Source organism: Bidens hawaiensis, unplaced genomic scaffold (genome assembly GCF_021521415.1).
Source record: "Bidens hawaiensis isolate Kalapana, Puna unplaced genomic scaffold, B.hawaiensis_p1.1 tig00037140_1, whole genome shotgun sequence".
NCBI lineage: Eukaryota > Viridiplantae > Streptophyta > Magnoliopsida > Asterales > Asteraceae > Bidens > Bidens hawaiensis.
The window spans coordinates 47,357-60,799 of NW_027505456.1; the positions used below are offsets into that span (position 1 = coordinate 47,357).

General features: G+C 42.4%; 1 protein-coding gene across 1 annotated transcript; it reads left to right on the forward strand.

Moving 5' to 3' along the window:
- Positions 1-7,644: 7,644 nt before the first annotated feature.
- On the forward strand, positions 7,645-8,031 carry LOC143613285 (uncharacterized). Its single transcript, XM_077087036.1, has one exon. It carries the CDS (start codon positions 7,645-7,647, stop codon positions 8,029-8,031), a length of 387 nt encoding a protein of 128 aa, XP_076943151.1.
- Positions 8,032-13,443: the final 5,412 nt, after the last annotated feature.

The following is a 13,443-nucleotide window of genomic DNA, read 5'->3' on the forward strand; positions in this document are numbered from 1 at the left end:
AATTCATCTTGAGCAGCATTAACCTTTTCATTAACTTCCATCCTCAGACTGAGGTCCTTAAGCAGTGCCAACACCTCAGAATCTTGATTATTATATTGAGGAATTTCTTCGTACGTTGGCTGAAGGTGCTCATCAGAATAGTAGTCATACTCCTCCTCTTGATAACTTACAAACGTTGGTGTCTCGCACCCATCACTATCATACTCATCTGACTCGTAATATTCCTGATAATTAGGTGGAGGCGGTGAATAATTTTGGTATTGCCTGCTGCAAGTTCCCTTGGTTATAACTATATGACTCGTAATAGCTTTGAGGGGTTTGGTGAAGGTCGTTCATGATGAATATGGATAGTCCAAATCACCATCCTCCACGACCTTTTATCCTTTATGTGGGTCATAGACCCAAATCCCTGTCATTGTGAGTTACCAACACACATGAAACACAAGAATACCCCGCATAATATAAAACAAATAAAAATAAAAACAAAAGAACAAACTGAACTGAGGCAAAAATAACAAAAACTAAAATTAGCACTTTGCGCGTTGATTCCCCAGCAACGACGCCATTTTTATCGATGTCGAAAGGTTAATCAAAAACATTTATAAAAATTACCTTTACTAGCTATGGCAAGTAAGGTGTCGAATCCACAAGGAATCAGCGAAAAGTGCTAATCAAGTTTAAGTCTTTGTTATTAATTATACTAGGGTGGACAAATGATGTCAAGCGGTTTGAATATTGATTTGTTTGTAAAGCAGTTACAGAAGTGAGACACTTCAGGTTCAGGTAATGCAATGAACTGATTGACGATAAATTATAACAATGGGAAATCACATAGACATGATTCGTTTATTAGAATAGATAAATGATTACTAGACACAATAGTTTGGTTATGACGATTCACAAAACTTAATCCGAAAAATTGACACAACTGAACACGGTCTATCTAATTACCAGTTCATTAATACAAAACTAAGCATCCATCAATGATTAATGTAAATGGTTCAATGACGATAAGAACTTAATCCTAAATGTTGATGAACACAAACCAGATAATTGATGATAAACGAAAGTCTCAAAAACAAAACTGTTTAATCAGTTCCAATAAACATAGATTCAAATAACCAAAAGATTAATCAAAACTAAATCCCAATACATGTAACGTTCATAAAAATAATCAGTTCATATGCAAACCCTACACCTAAAGTGGTCGCCAGTGGTTTAGCCTTGCCTCTTCATCATGATTAGCTCGATTATGGATTGGAAGGATGAAACCATGGATGATTAAGATGATTGGTAGGTGTTAGAATGGTGAAGAATGGCCCCAAAATCGCCCAAAAATGTTAGGGTATGAAGCATAGCCGTTCTAGGGTTGTACCGGGCTTAAATATGGAAGAAAAAACCTAAAAATCGTGTTTTTCCGCCTAGGCCCCCGTAGCCTACGGTCGTCAGCCACTGCTTTACGGTGACAGCCCCCTCGCACTATTTTGCCCATAACTTCTTCGTTATAGCTCTGTTTTACGCCGTTTTCGGCCACGTCTTCGTCTTCAAATTCTCTATCATTCCATGCAATAAAATCTTCATTTACACTCCATCTCATATGCTCAAATTTAGCTCCTTTAAGCTCCGTCCACCTGTGAACATAAATCACTCAAAGTAATCGTGTTCCCGGTATATAAACACACAAAACACACGATATAACTCACTTAACACAAAATATTTCACCCACACATCACATTCCCACACTTACCCTTTTTTGTCCCGAAAAAAATGTACCATGAAATCAGAACCGGAAACTGTTTTTACTAAATATTCAATTTATTTTTATTATTATAAGATAACACAAAAACCGCGATTGTCGATATTGCTATCTACTTAAACCCATGCCCTAGTACTTACCAGGACAACTAAGGTGTGACAAATTCATTAGTTCATATGATTAAGTGGAACCCACACATCAATGCCCTAAAGCCGTGTTACCATGCTTCGTTATGGTTTTACCGAGCCAAACCACCCCAAATTGACTTAAACCTTAAAGTTAGATGATCAAAACTATGCACAATCAAGTGTACGATTTTAAGCCCATATTTAATAGCTAAAACAATCAAGGATATTATCGTCCAACCTAAACTTAAGCATCAAAGTTTACCAGAATGGCCATTAGATACTATTAAGGTACAGTTAGGCATCTATCTAGCAAATAGCCCCCACTACATGGTATACCCCCTTATCAAGCAACACACTAAAGTCCATCTCCATAGGTGACTATGCACGAATTCATCTGTAGGGCTTACATATGACGTTTCCCGTGTGGTCCGTTTCTTAATGGTAATGAGACGCGAGCACGGGGACCCCATATGACTAACAGCGTGGATGATCAAGTCAGTAGTGTAATTGTACTTTAAAAGCACGTAATGATCATCTTTAATGACTTATATTTGGCAGATAAATTGCGGGTTTGCTCTTTGAGCTCTTTTAATATTCATAAATCCGCTTAGGAGATATGAATACCTAGATAATATACCGCATAAAAACCCATGGTCGCCGAACCCTAGAGCATTCAATACAGGATTTATGGTTATAAAACCATACATCTATGAAGCGTTAACCACTTAAACTAGAAGCATTTTCGTTATGTTTATATCACAAGCCATCTAGCATACTCTAACGTTAAGCTTATCCAAGCATCGTTCGATAATCTATTCATATTTTAAAATTTTCTTTTGGTGATCAAATCTAACAAAAGGCTTGAGTATGGCCCGGCCTTTCATCCCATTCCTTACACAGACTTAGCTAAACAAACAAAACCCGAAGATGTTTCCCACTAAAATCAAGCAATTAAAAGTTCAATTAAGTCAACAACCAACCCGTCCTTTCTTTCTTAAAGGCTGAGCCTACCGACACATCCCAAATTAAGTGTGTTACGTTATTATTATTATTATTATTTATTTATTTTTATTTTATTTATTTATATAAATCTTTAAACAGTTTCAGTTTTTCTATCATTTTCCATTGTTTTTGCAAAAATTTTAAATTTGGGACATTTTTAACAGTTTCCATCTTTTTAACTTCAATCCCGCATCCCCCACACTTAAACTTTACATTGTCCCCAATGTAATTTACTGTTAAAAATTGAGTGTAGTACACGAGAACTTAAAAATTTTAACAACCAACGTAAAGAAAAGAGACACATGCACCTGATTCGAATCTCTCTTGTTAGGCGGGTCCTGTGGATAAGTACTGTTGCAAACTTGACCCGAACTCATTGAACTTTGATGTTACACCAGATGCTCCACCGAATCTTGACTAGACTACCATGAATTTCCTCACACTTAGGGTTTATTATGACTACAAAACACAAGCAAAAAGAAAAACAAAATTAAAGAAAAACAAAACAAAATAAAATAAAAGGTCGGGTTGCCTCCTGGTCAGCGCTAAGTTTTTGTTATGGTCTTCAGCCAGACCATTACCTCATTTGACGTTTATAGTGGTCGAATGGAACATTTGCCTACCGAATTTCCCACGTAAGCTCGATAGTTAAGGTGCCAATTCTCTGCTTCCTCCTTTATGACCAGCATGTCTAATGAACCAATATGGGCCAGTATGAAGACACCAGTCGCCCACGACCGTCGGTAAATCACACTGACTACTACAGTGACGCAGAGGAGGATTTTACCAAGCCGTACCGACCAGCCGCGTTCGCGGAAAAATCAAAGTTCATTCTGCGGATAGCCACTGCTCCTTTCCCAACAAATATCAAAATTTCAAGTAATCTGGGAAAATACAACGGAAGACAGATCCGAGTGATCATTTGCTGAATTTCACAGCAGTTGGCGGGATAGGCGGATGGACGCTCCCCTATTGGTGTCAAATGTTCGTATTGACACTAACATGGGTAGCAAGGGATTGGTTCGAAAAGCTTCCGGACGGTCAAATCAAAAATTGGGATGATTTAGTTGCCAAGTTCTCACAGCGCTTTAGCCAACAGCGCAAGCATACGCGCGATCCCTTAGAAATCTTGAGCGTTGTTCGCTAGGACAACGAGTCGTTAGAAAATTTTGTCACCATATTCAACAATAAGAGCTTGAATATTGGTGGAATCAACGAGGATATGCTGAGAGGGGCATTCAGGGTAAACACAAAGAGTCCAGAGATGGTTCGCTGTTTAACTGGAAGAGACGGTATGCCTCAGACTTGGGATGGAATCATGTCCGCGGCCAAGGTCTTTGCAGCCACAGAAAAACTATTGGGCGAGAGAAATCAAAACAAAATATGAATTCTGAACCAAGGAACGCCCAACCCAAAAAAAAGAGAAGGGTTCGATCTGGTCCAGAATCCAGCCCCCGGAAAGTTCTTGCAAACAGTTTGATGCCAGGTTGATCGGGCAAAAGCAGAAAGATAGAAAGACGGGTAAGTTTGATCAGCAACACTGGACTCCCCTGAAGAAAACTCCGTCGAAAATCTTAACAGCAGAAAACATAGAGTTCAGGAAACCTCAGCCACTTACTAGGCGGGTGAATCTGAACCCGAACAAACACTGCATGTTTCATGAGGACATCGGGCATGACATAAACAAATGTGTAAGCCTGAAGAACGAAATCAAATCCGCCATCAAATCCGGAAAGCTTGAGCATTTACTCAAAAATGTGCAGCAAGGCCCACGAAAGAACATAACTCTCACAGATAAAGGTCCCCCAAAGAAGCAGATAAAAGACTTAAACGTTCATATGATTCAAGGGGGGCCTACTCGGAAATACAAGCGGATGGAGGCGAAGGAAGATGAATGGAAAAGTGAACCTGTCGTTTTCCCAAGAGTAAAAGAAGGCCCATGTATGAAGCAACCTTTGATCGTCACAGCACTGTTCGGACACTATCGATCCCAATATGTCTTCTTTGACACTGGGAGTACATCCGATATAATGTACGAACTATGCTTTGAGCAGCTGGAGGACGAAGACAATGCGAAATTGAAACCTGTGCACGCCCCAGTTTCCGGGTTTTGATATGAAGTTATGCACCCTAAAGGGGTCATAACAGAAGGATCGAAGCCTGCGAAGGTCCCCAAGAAGGCACTGCGAACAGAACCAGAAAAATGTGTTGTTAACCCAAAGTACCCGGAACAAACTGTCACTATCGGGGCAACCATTTCAGAAACAGTGCGGGTATTTTCGAAAAAATTGCTAGTTAAAAACGCCGATATTTTTGCTTGGACACCGTCAGACATGACAGGGGTTCCAAGGGAAATTTCGGAGCATCAGTTCCGGGTCAACTCAACTTATACGCCGATTGTACAAAAGAAAAGGAAGATGGGACCCGAACAAACCGTAGCCATGAATGAGCAAGTACAAGACTTACTTCATGCGGGGATCATCCGTGAAATTCAATACCAGACTTGGGTTGCTAACCCAGTGATGGTCCCCCAAAGCAATGGCTCGTGGCATATGTGTATCGATTTCAAAGACTTGAACAAGGCTTGCCCCAGAGATTGTTACCCACTTCCGGAAATTGACCTGAAAGTTGACGCGGTAGCACCCTTCAAGTTCAGGTGTCTTTTGGACGCATACAAAGGGTACCACCAGATACGAATGGCCGCCCGCGATGAAAATAAAACAGCTTTCCGTACTGACCAAGGCACATTTTGCTACAAAATGATGCCATTTAGCCTGAAGAAAGCGGGTGCCATGTATCAGCGTCTGATGGACAATACGTTCTGTGACCAAATTGGGAAGAACCTTGAAGTTTACATGGATGACATGGTCATCAAGAGCATTGAGGAAGATCAAATGTTAAGAGACATCGAAGACGTCTTTTCCACATTACGAAAGATCAATATGAAATTGAATCCTTCAAAATGTTCTTTTGGTATGGAAGAGGGCAAGTTCCTTGGTGTAATCGTGACAGGGGAGGGATTCAAGGCGAATCCGGACAAAAAGGAGAACCCCTCACGCAAGTTCCTTGAGGTAAAGAAGTGTCTTATATAGCTTCCAACACTAACTACACCACAAGAAGGAGAACCCTCACGCTGTATCTATCCGCGTCCGATATCGCGGTGGGGGCAGTTCTTTTAACAGATAGGAAAACCCTACAAATGCCAATATATTACGTCAGCAGAACTTTGGCGGATGCCAAAACCAGGTACTCAATGCTAGAAAATCTAGTACTGGCATTAGTATATGCAGCAAAAATGTTGAAACGGTACTTCCAAGGCCATCCCATCAGTGTGCTGACGGATTAGAAGCTAAAAAGCGTGTTGGCAAAGCCTGAATTATCCGGGAGACTGGCTAAGTGGGTAATCAAACTGGCGGAACACTCGATAGAGTATAAAACCAGACCCACGATCAAGGGACAGGTCTTGGCAGATTTTGTTACGGAAATACCGACCGACAAAATCCAGGAATGCCTGTACGAACAACAACCCCCAACCCCGACAGAATAAAGCCAGAAATGGACCATATTCAGGCGCAGGCCTAAAGTTAACCAATCCAGACGGCCAAGAGTTTACTTATGCCATCAAGCTAAACTTCAAGAGTACAAACAACAAAGCAGAGTATGAGGCATTCTTAGCCGGTCTGCGGATCACAAAGAAACTCGGTGTTAAGTTCTTGGAGGCCCGGGTAGATTCTATGCTCATAGCGGGCCAAGTCTCAAGAACGTATGAGGCAAAAAACGACACAATGGCCTCGTATATATCCCAAGCTAAAGACCTCATGCAACAATTCACCTTCTGCAAGGTTGTTCACATAAAGAGAAGCGAGAATCGGCCCGCGGATGCATTGAGCAAGCTAGCATCCACAAGCTTTGAACACAATGATGACACCCATCATTAGTTACTTATCTTCCGGCACTTTACGGGAAGACAAGGCTGAAGCACGGAAAATCCGCCACAAGGCACTGTGGTATCAAGTCCATGATGGCGTGTTATTCTGAAAATCATTCCTTCGCCCATTACTCAGATGTGTGGACGCGGAAGATTCCAACTATGTGATCCGAGAAATCCATGAGGGCATGTGCGGGTTACACGCAGGGCCAAGGATAGTGGTAGCAAAGATAATGAACACTGGATATTATTGGCCAGGCATGCATATGGATGCAGTCAAGGAAATCCGAAAATGCGATGCTTATCAGAGGCATGCGCCACAAACGCTGCGACCTCAAAACAACCTCGTCCTAGTAACCTCAGCATGGCCTTTCCAGAAATGGGCCATTGATATCATGGGACCGTTTCCGGAAGCACCTGGGAGGGTAAAATTCTTGCTTGTGGCAATAGATTATTTTACAAAATGGGTGGAAGCCAAACCATTGGCCCACATCACGGCAGCAAATGTCAAGAAGTTTTTGTGGGAGTATATTATATGCCGTTTCGGTCTTCCCCAAACACTGGTCAGTGACAATGGCACCCAGTTTGCCGATAAAAGTCTCCAAGAATGGCTGTCTGAGTTACACATTAACTAAGTGTTCACATCGGTGGCTCACCCGCAGGCCAATGGGCAAGTGGAAAGGGCCAACCGAAGCATTAAAGAGGGGATCAAAGCTCGATTGGGAACCAAACGAACAGGATAGGTGGACGAATTGCCTCACGTATTATGGGCGCAAAGAACTACCAAGAAAACCAACAACTCTTAAACCCCGTTCAGCCTAACATACGACATGGAAGCAATGATTCCTGCTGAAATCGGTATCCCATCCGCGAGGATACTCCTGGTTGATGATAATGAGAAAAAACTCCGGTTGAACTTAGATCTCTTGGAGGAAAGAAGAAAGTTGGCAGTTATACACGAAAGCAAATACAAAAACCAACTCCAAAAGTACTACGACGCGCAGGTCAAAATTTGTGAGTACAACAAGGGAGACTACGTTTTCCGAAATAATGAGGCATCAAACACCGAGTTACCGGGGAAATTAGCTCCCACATGGGAAGGCCCCAATGAAATTGACAAAGTATTGGGAAAAGGTGCTTATAAGTTAAAGAAGTTAGACGGCACTTCGATCCCCAGGACTTGGAACGTCGCGCAACTTATGCGATGTTATATTTAAAACGTAATTTTGTAGGCCTGCGTGCCTCTCTGTTGGCCTGTATGCCTCGAATTTTGGTATGCGTACCAAAGTGTTTTTCTTGTATTATAGATCAACGTTAATAAAAAATTAGTTAACGCGTCGTTGATTCCAATTTTTCATTTTGTTTCTATACGGACAAGCCTGCGTGCCAACATTTGTCCTAATCCTATATTTTGGATACATGGCGGATTCAGTTTACACACATTTATATTATAGAAAACAAGACAAAATGTAAAATCCATGTCATATATACAGTCAAAAAAGGGATTACAGAAACAAAGGAAAAAATATATATACAACAAATTATTCCTCCTCGCGAAGATAGTTGCGTAGACGCTGGACACCATCCGCTCTCTTAGCAAAGTCCTGGATAGGAAAGTGCAAGTCGTCAAAAGCATCCATTTGAGCATCATACTTCCCATCCACGTCCACAGCATGCAGCTCAAAATCTTCTAAGGAACGACCTTCCTGAACAAAGGTTACCCCTCGAGGAACACGGCCTTGCGCCCAGAATCACTTGATGCGCGAAGGTCGGCAAGACAGTTTCCTAGTGCGTCACCTTCATGTACGCGGGAGATAACCTGCGCCAACAAATGATCAATCAAAATACGATCCATAGAGAAAGAAGAAAAAGAAAACATGTACCTTCTGAAGGCCTTCTTCCATCAGCCACGACCGGTCAGAAGAAGCTTGTTCGGCACTTAGCTTCAGTGCGCCCTGCTCACCGATGTAACGAGTGTTCTCCTTGATCAAATCTTCAATCAGCCGATCCCTTTCAGTAGAGGTAGCACGAAGATTGCTGACTTCTTCTTCTCGAGCGGTAAGGCGGGCTTCAAGAGCCTGCTTCGCCTCTTCCGCATTGGCAAGTTCAGCCTCGCGGGTACGAGCATGAGCGCGTGCGGCTTCAACAGTAGCATTTTGTCGCCAGCACGCCTCTTCCCAATCTTTGGCAGTGAAAGCCTGACGCGCCTTCTCCTGCTCCAGAGCCCATTCAGAATCTCTCAGCGCCCACCTTGCAGTGTTAGCCTCGAGATGATATTTCTCTTTTTCGGCCCGGAGCTCTTCGAGGAGATTATCCTGCATACCCCAGTTCCGGCCCATGAAGTTCCAGTCCCGATATATCTCTTGGGTCGTTGAGACTAGATTGGCCAAATGATACACATGAATTCCCAAGAGATACCCGGGCACATTTTTTCTGGAACTCACGTTCCGCAAGAGGCACGCCCTCGTGAAGGAAGTCAAAACACACCTCCCCCTCAGAAAATTGGGAAGAGGGGGTTAAGATCCAGTCCGAGACATGACGGGTAGCGCCCCCTGCACGGAACGAGCCTCTTCCCTCCGTGCCAAGGAACGAGAATGGGGCGGGGGTCCGGACACTGGCTCCGCTTGTTCTCCGCCCTCCTGCAAGATTGGCGATGACAAAGGCAGAGACTCGGGTATGTATGGCTCCCGATCAACAGACTGGGGCACATCCACCTGTGTCTTCTCCTTGTCAGCAGAAGATAACCTGCTGGGGCCACCCTTGGTAAGAGGCGTGTCCAAAAGTATGACTTTATCTACAACACAATAATAGCAGGAACAAGTCAATCAAAATCCATAAAGCACACCCAAGGGTCTAGAAAAATACCTAGCGAGCCTTGTGTACGGGATACAACCCGATCACGAAGGCGGGTCCTCACTGCCCTCGGGGGAGAGACAGGAGGAGATGGATCCAGATCTTGTCCACTACTCACCACCACAGGGGTGGCGGAGGAAGAAGCCTCAATCCCCTTGCGACCGAACGCTGCGCAAGCAGCATTTGTAAGTACGCGGGTTGCATACAAAGAATCTTAAGAAAACGTTACCTGTCGCGTATAAACCCTCAGACACAAGGGGCTCTTGGCGGGTCCTTTGGGACAACAAGAAGTGATCTTTGGTTTTGTCAAGAACAGGAAGATCCTTCTTGTCTCGAGCAACCAGTTACATCGACCCGAGAACAGCATCGATCAAAATGGATAGAAGTGTGCCCTCCGCTGCACAAAATTAATATAAGATGCCTAGACAAAACACTTAGAACATATCAAGAATACTTACATCCATTTGGCTTCCGAAAATATGGCACTTCATCCGCAAAAGGCCACAAGCGACTCATTCCTGCCCTCACAAGAGCAACACCGAGGATCAGGCGGAGGCGCGTCCAAAGCAACGGCCTTTCTATTGGTGGGTAGGCAAAGGTAGCGTCCACCTTTGCAATGCATACGGTAGAAAACCGCAAACTACTCAATTGTGGGCACAATGCTATGCGCTCTGCAGCAAAATTCGAAATGGCGTATGCACATAATGGCTGAAGCATGAAGCTAGGAAATATGAAGCATGTTCCCAGTAATGATCTTACCCAGAAACCGGGTAATCGGAAATCGAAGATTACCAGAACTAAAAAACTCGGCATATGCGGCCATCTTCCCCACCAGAAGACGATTGGCCGTTGAACCGGCAGCCGGAAATTCTGGATCCCATTCAGAAGCAATGCCATAAGCATTAACTACGGCCTGAAATTCTCTTTCATTCCAGTCAATGATCACACGATCGACAGTCTAGAGAACCGGCCTCGTCGACATCATATAATCTACTACAAATCGATTACAACGAGCTATGGTTACGGGTAGAAGATTGGTAACAGACGAAAAATAAGAAAGGAGTAGCAGCAATCTCAGAAATCCGGTGAACGTGAAATAACTTGCTCAAAACTGATAAAGAAGAAAGTGGAGAGCCAATGGGTATTTATACTAATTGCATTCAATGAGGTGAATAGTGCAAAATAACTATCGGTCAATTAGGTTATGACACGTCAGGCGGGAGATCAAGGGTCCAAAATTCAAAATCCCAAATGTATAGCTGTCACCAACTGTTAGACCTATCACATCCTACTTTCGTGTAGAGCAGGCCTGTCATGTCAGCCACCAAAAATAACCGACGTATTCCTAGTTACACAGTAACGAGACAAACTAAATGTTTAACTGAAATGCCAGACATTATTAAGGTTCGAGTTACAAAAAAGAACAAGGAAAAGACAAATCTTAGAAAGGAAACCACCCACGATTACTAAGCGCGGATGTTTGCATAAGAATAAGCGGATGAATAAGTTAAAAGATACATTTCAACAAGATAAAACTTGAGAAGATAATTTCCATGTCATTGATAACATGATTACAAGTACAAGAAAGATAGAAATATTTACAAAATATTCCTAAGTCTAATCCTCCTTGGACGCATCCGCCTGCGCGATCAAATCATTAACATGAAGCCTTGTAACACCGTGAAAATACCCCATCTAGTTTTGGTCCAAAAATGTCAAGATTAGAAGTTAAAGGGCTAAAAATGCCATATATGAAAGAAGGACTAAAATGAAATTTCTGAAACTTATACATCTTCGCGTATTGCGAAGATGCAAAGAAGGACATCTTCGCGTATCGCGAAGATGCTGGCACACATTTCAACGTTATCCAGTGACGTGGTGACACGTGGCAGCCTGGGGTTGACATGCAGAATTGCGGCGCCGACTTAAGCAACTTCGCGTATCGCGAAGATGCTCACGCAAACATCTTCGCGTATCGCGAAGATGCACAAAAACGGCTATAAATAGGGCAGCCACGAACACAGCCCATTCATCCCATTTTCACCTTCATTTCACACGCTTAACCTGGGTAATCGTGCCAAGGGTGTTCTAGGGTGTCGAGGGTTATTTTCGTGAAGAACCGGGGTGTCGTTACGCTGTTTAACGAACTGTTGATCTCGTAATCAAGATACGAGCTGAACTGCTGCTGAATTTTTCATCTTTTGTTCTCGCCTAGCCGGATAAGGTAGGATTAGGGTTAAGTAAGCCTATTATATATAGTTATTAATACCTGGTTATGGTTATAGTCGTTAAACTATAATTATTTTTCAAGTAATGTTTTATAAAGCAAAGACGTTGCTTCCACTTGAAGCAATGTTATTAAACCTATTATTTTGACGAGCATGTAATAACTGGAAGGGGGTATCAATAGTAGACTCTTCTTGCCTAAGGAAAGCAATTCGTACAAATCCCAATCAACCGCGGGACCCGTTTGCTTACCTGGAGAAGTTTGCCAACGTGATATCCTTTATTAGGCCAAAGCGTGCTATTCCAAACGTCATATGTAAATCCAAAGTATTTTCATAAAACGACTATTGCTATACTAAGGTTAGGTCAGACATTAAGTCTGCTGAACTGAATCAGACATTAAGTCTGCTGATCAGACCTCGAGTCTGCTGAAATGAATCAGACATTAAGTCTGCTCATCAGACATTAAGTCTAGTCTGCTGAACTGAATCAGACTTCAAGTCTGCTAATCAGACCTCGAGTCTGCTGAAACTGTAACAGACTTAAAGTCTGCTGAATTATACCAACTAGGTACTTATGCATACCTATTATGAATATAGGTTAATAGCATGCTGAAGTCAAGGAGGTTGATATTTACTACTGATATACGAGGTGAACACGTTAACCTTTTACTGTCTGAACTGATTTTACTCTTGTAATAAACAGGTTGTTTATTACAAAGAGTCTGATAAATGTTTGCATGAGATATAATCTCTAAAATCGTTATAACACAAAATAGATAATAAAAAGCAACTCAAACCGAATACACATGTGTCTGGATCCAAACATAACTGATAATTGGCAAACAAAACCAAGTCAGTCATAACCGGTTCTCCAACAGGGTCATATAGCCTAGGAAAAGGTTGTCTCCGAACAGGGGCTATATACTCGGGGAACCTTTGAATTGTGTGTGTAGGGCACTGGTACAAATCCCGAGAATGGACAGGCGTTCCTGCTGAGTTTGTGAAACAGAAAACTATGTTTGTATTTAACGACTGTTATAAATGTTTTATCGAGTCAACGTTTCACCAGCATATAGCTGACGTGTTTTTCCCACCTATGCAGGTAACTAGATGACTATAGATGATATACAAGGATGGGAGTCATTAGAAGATCACTACAGATGGCTCGTTTTTGATAAATATAAATCCTTGTATAATTAATATTATGATTTTGTAAAACAGAAACTCGGGTGTTTAATTCCCAAGTAATTTTGATAATGTAAATTAATATTTTAATATTTAAAGTCTTCCGCTAAAATGAACCCGCTACTCTGATATATTTACAAAACAGGTACCAACTTATGGTCACACAACTAGGCCCTGGATCGGGGTGTGACAAGCCTCAACTCGCCGACACAGGTAGGGTCGTGACGATGTTCTTCAATATATTTCAAGATGTCAAAGGAGAGACCTTCAAAAGAGTCCAGATCGGCATCATACTCCTTTTGACAATCTTGAATGAAGCGCAAACTCGATGGGCGGGCGTCCCTCGCGAGCCATGGAATAACC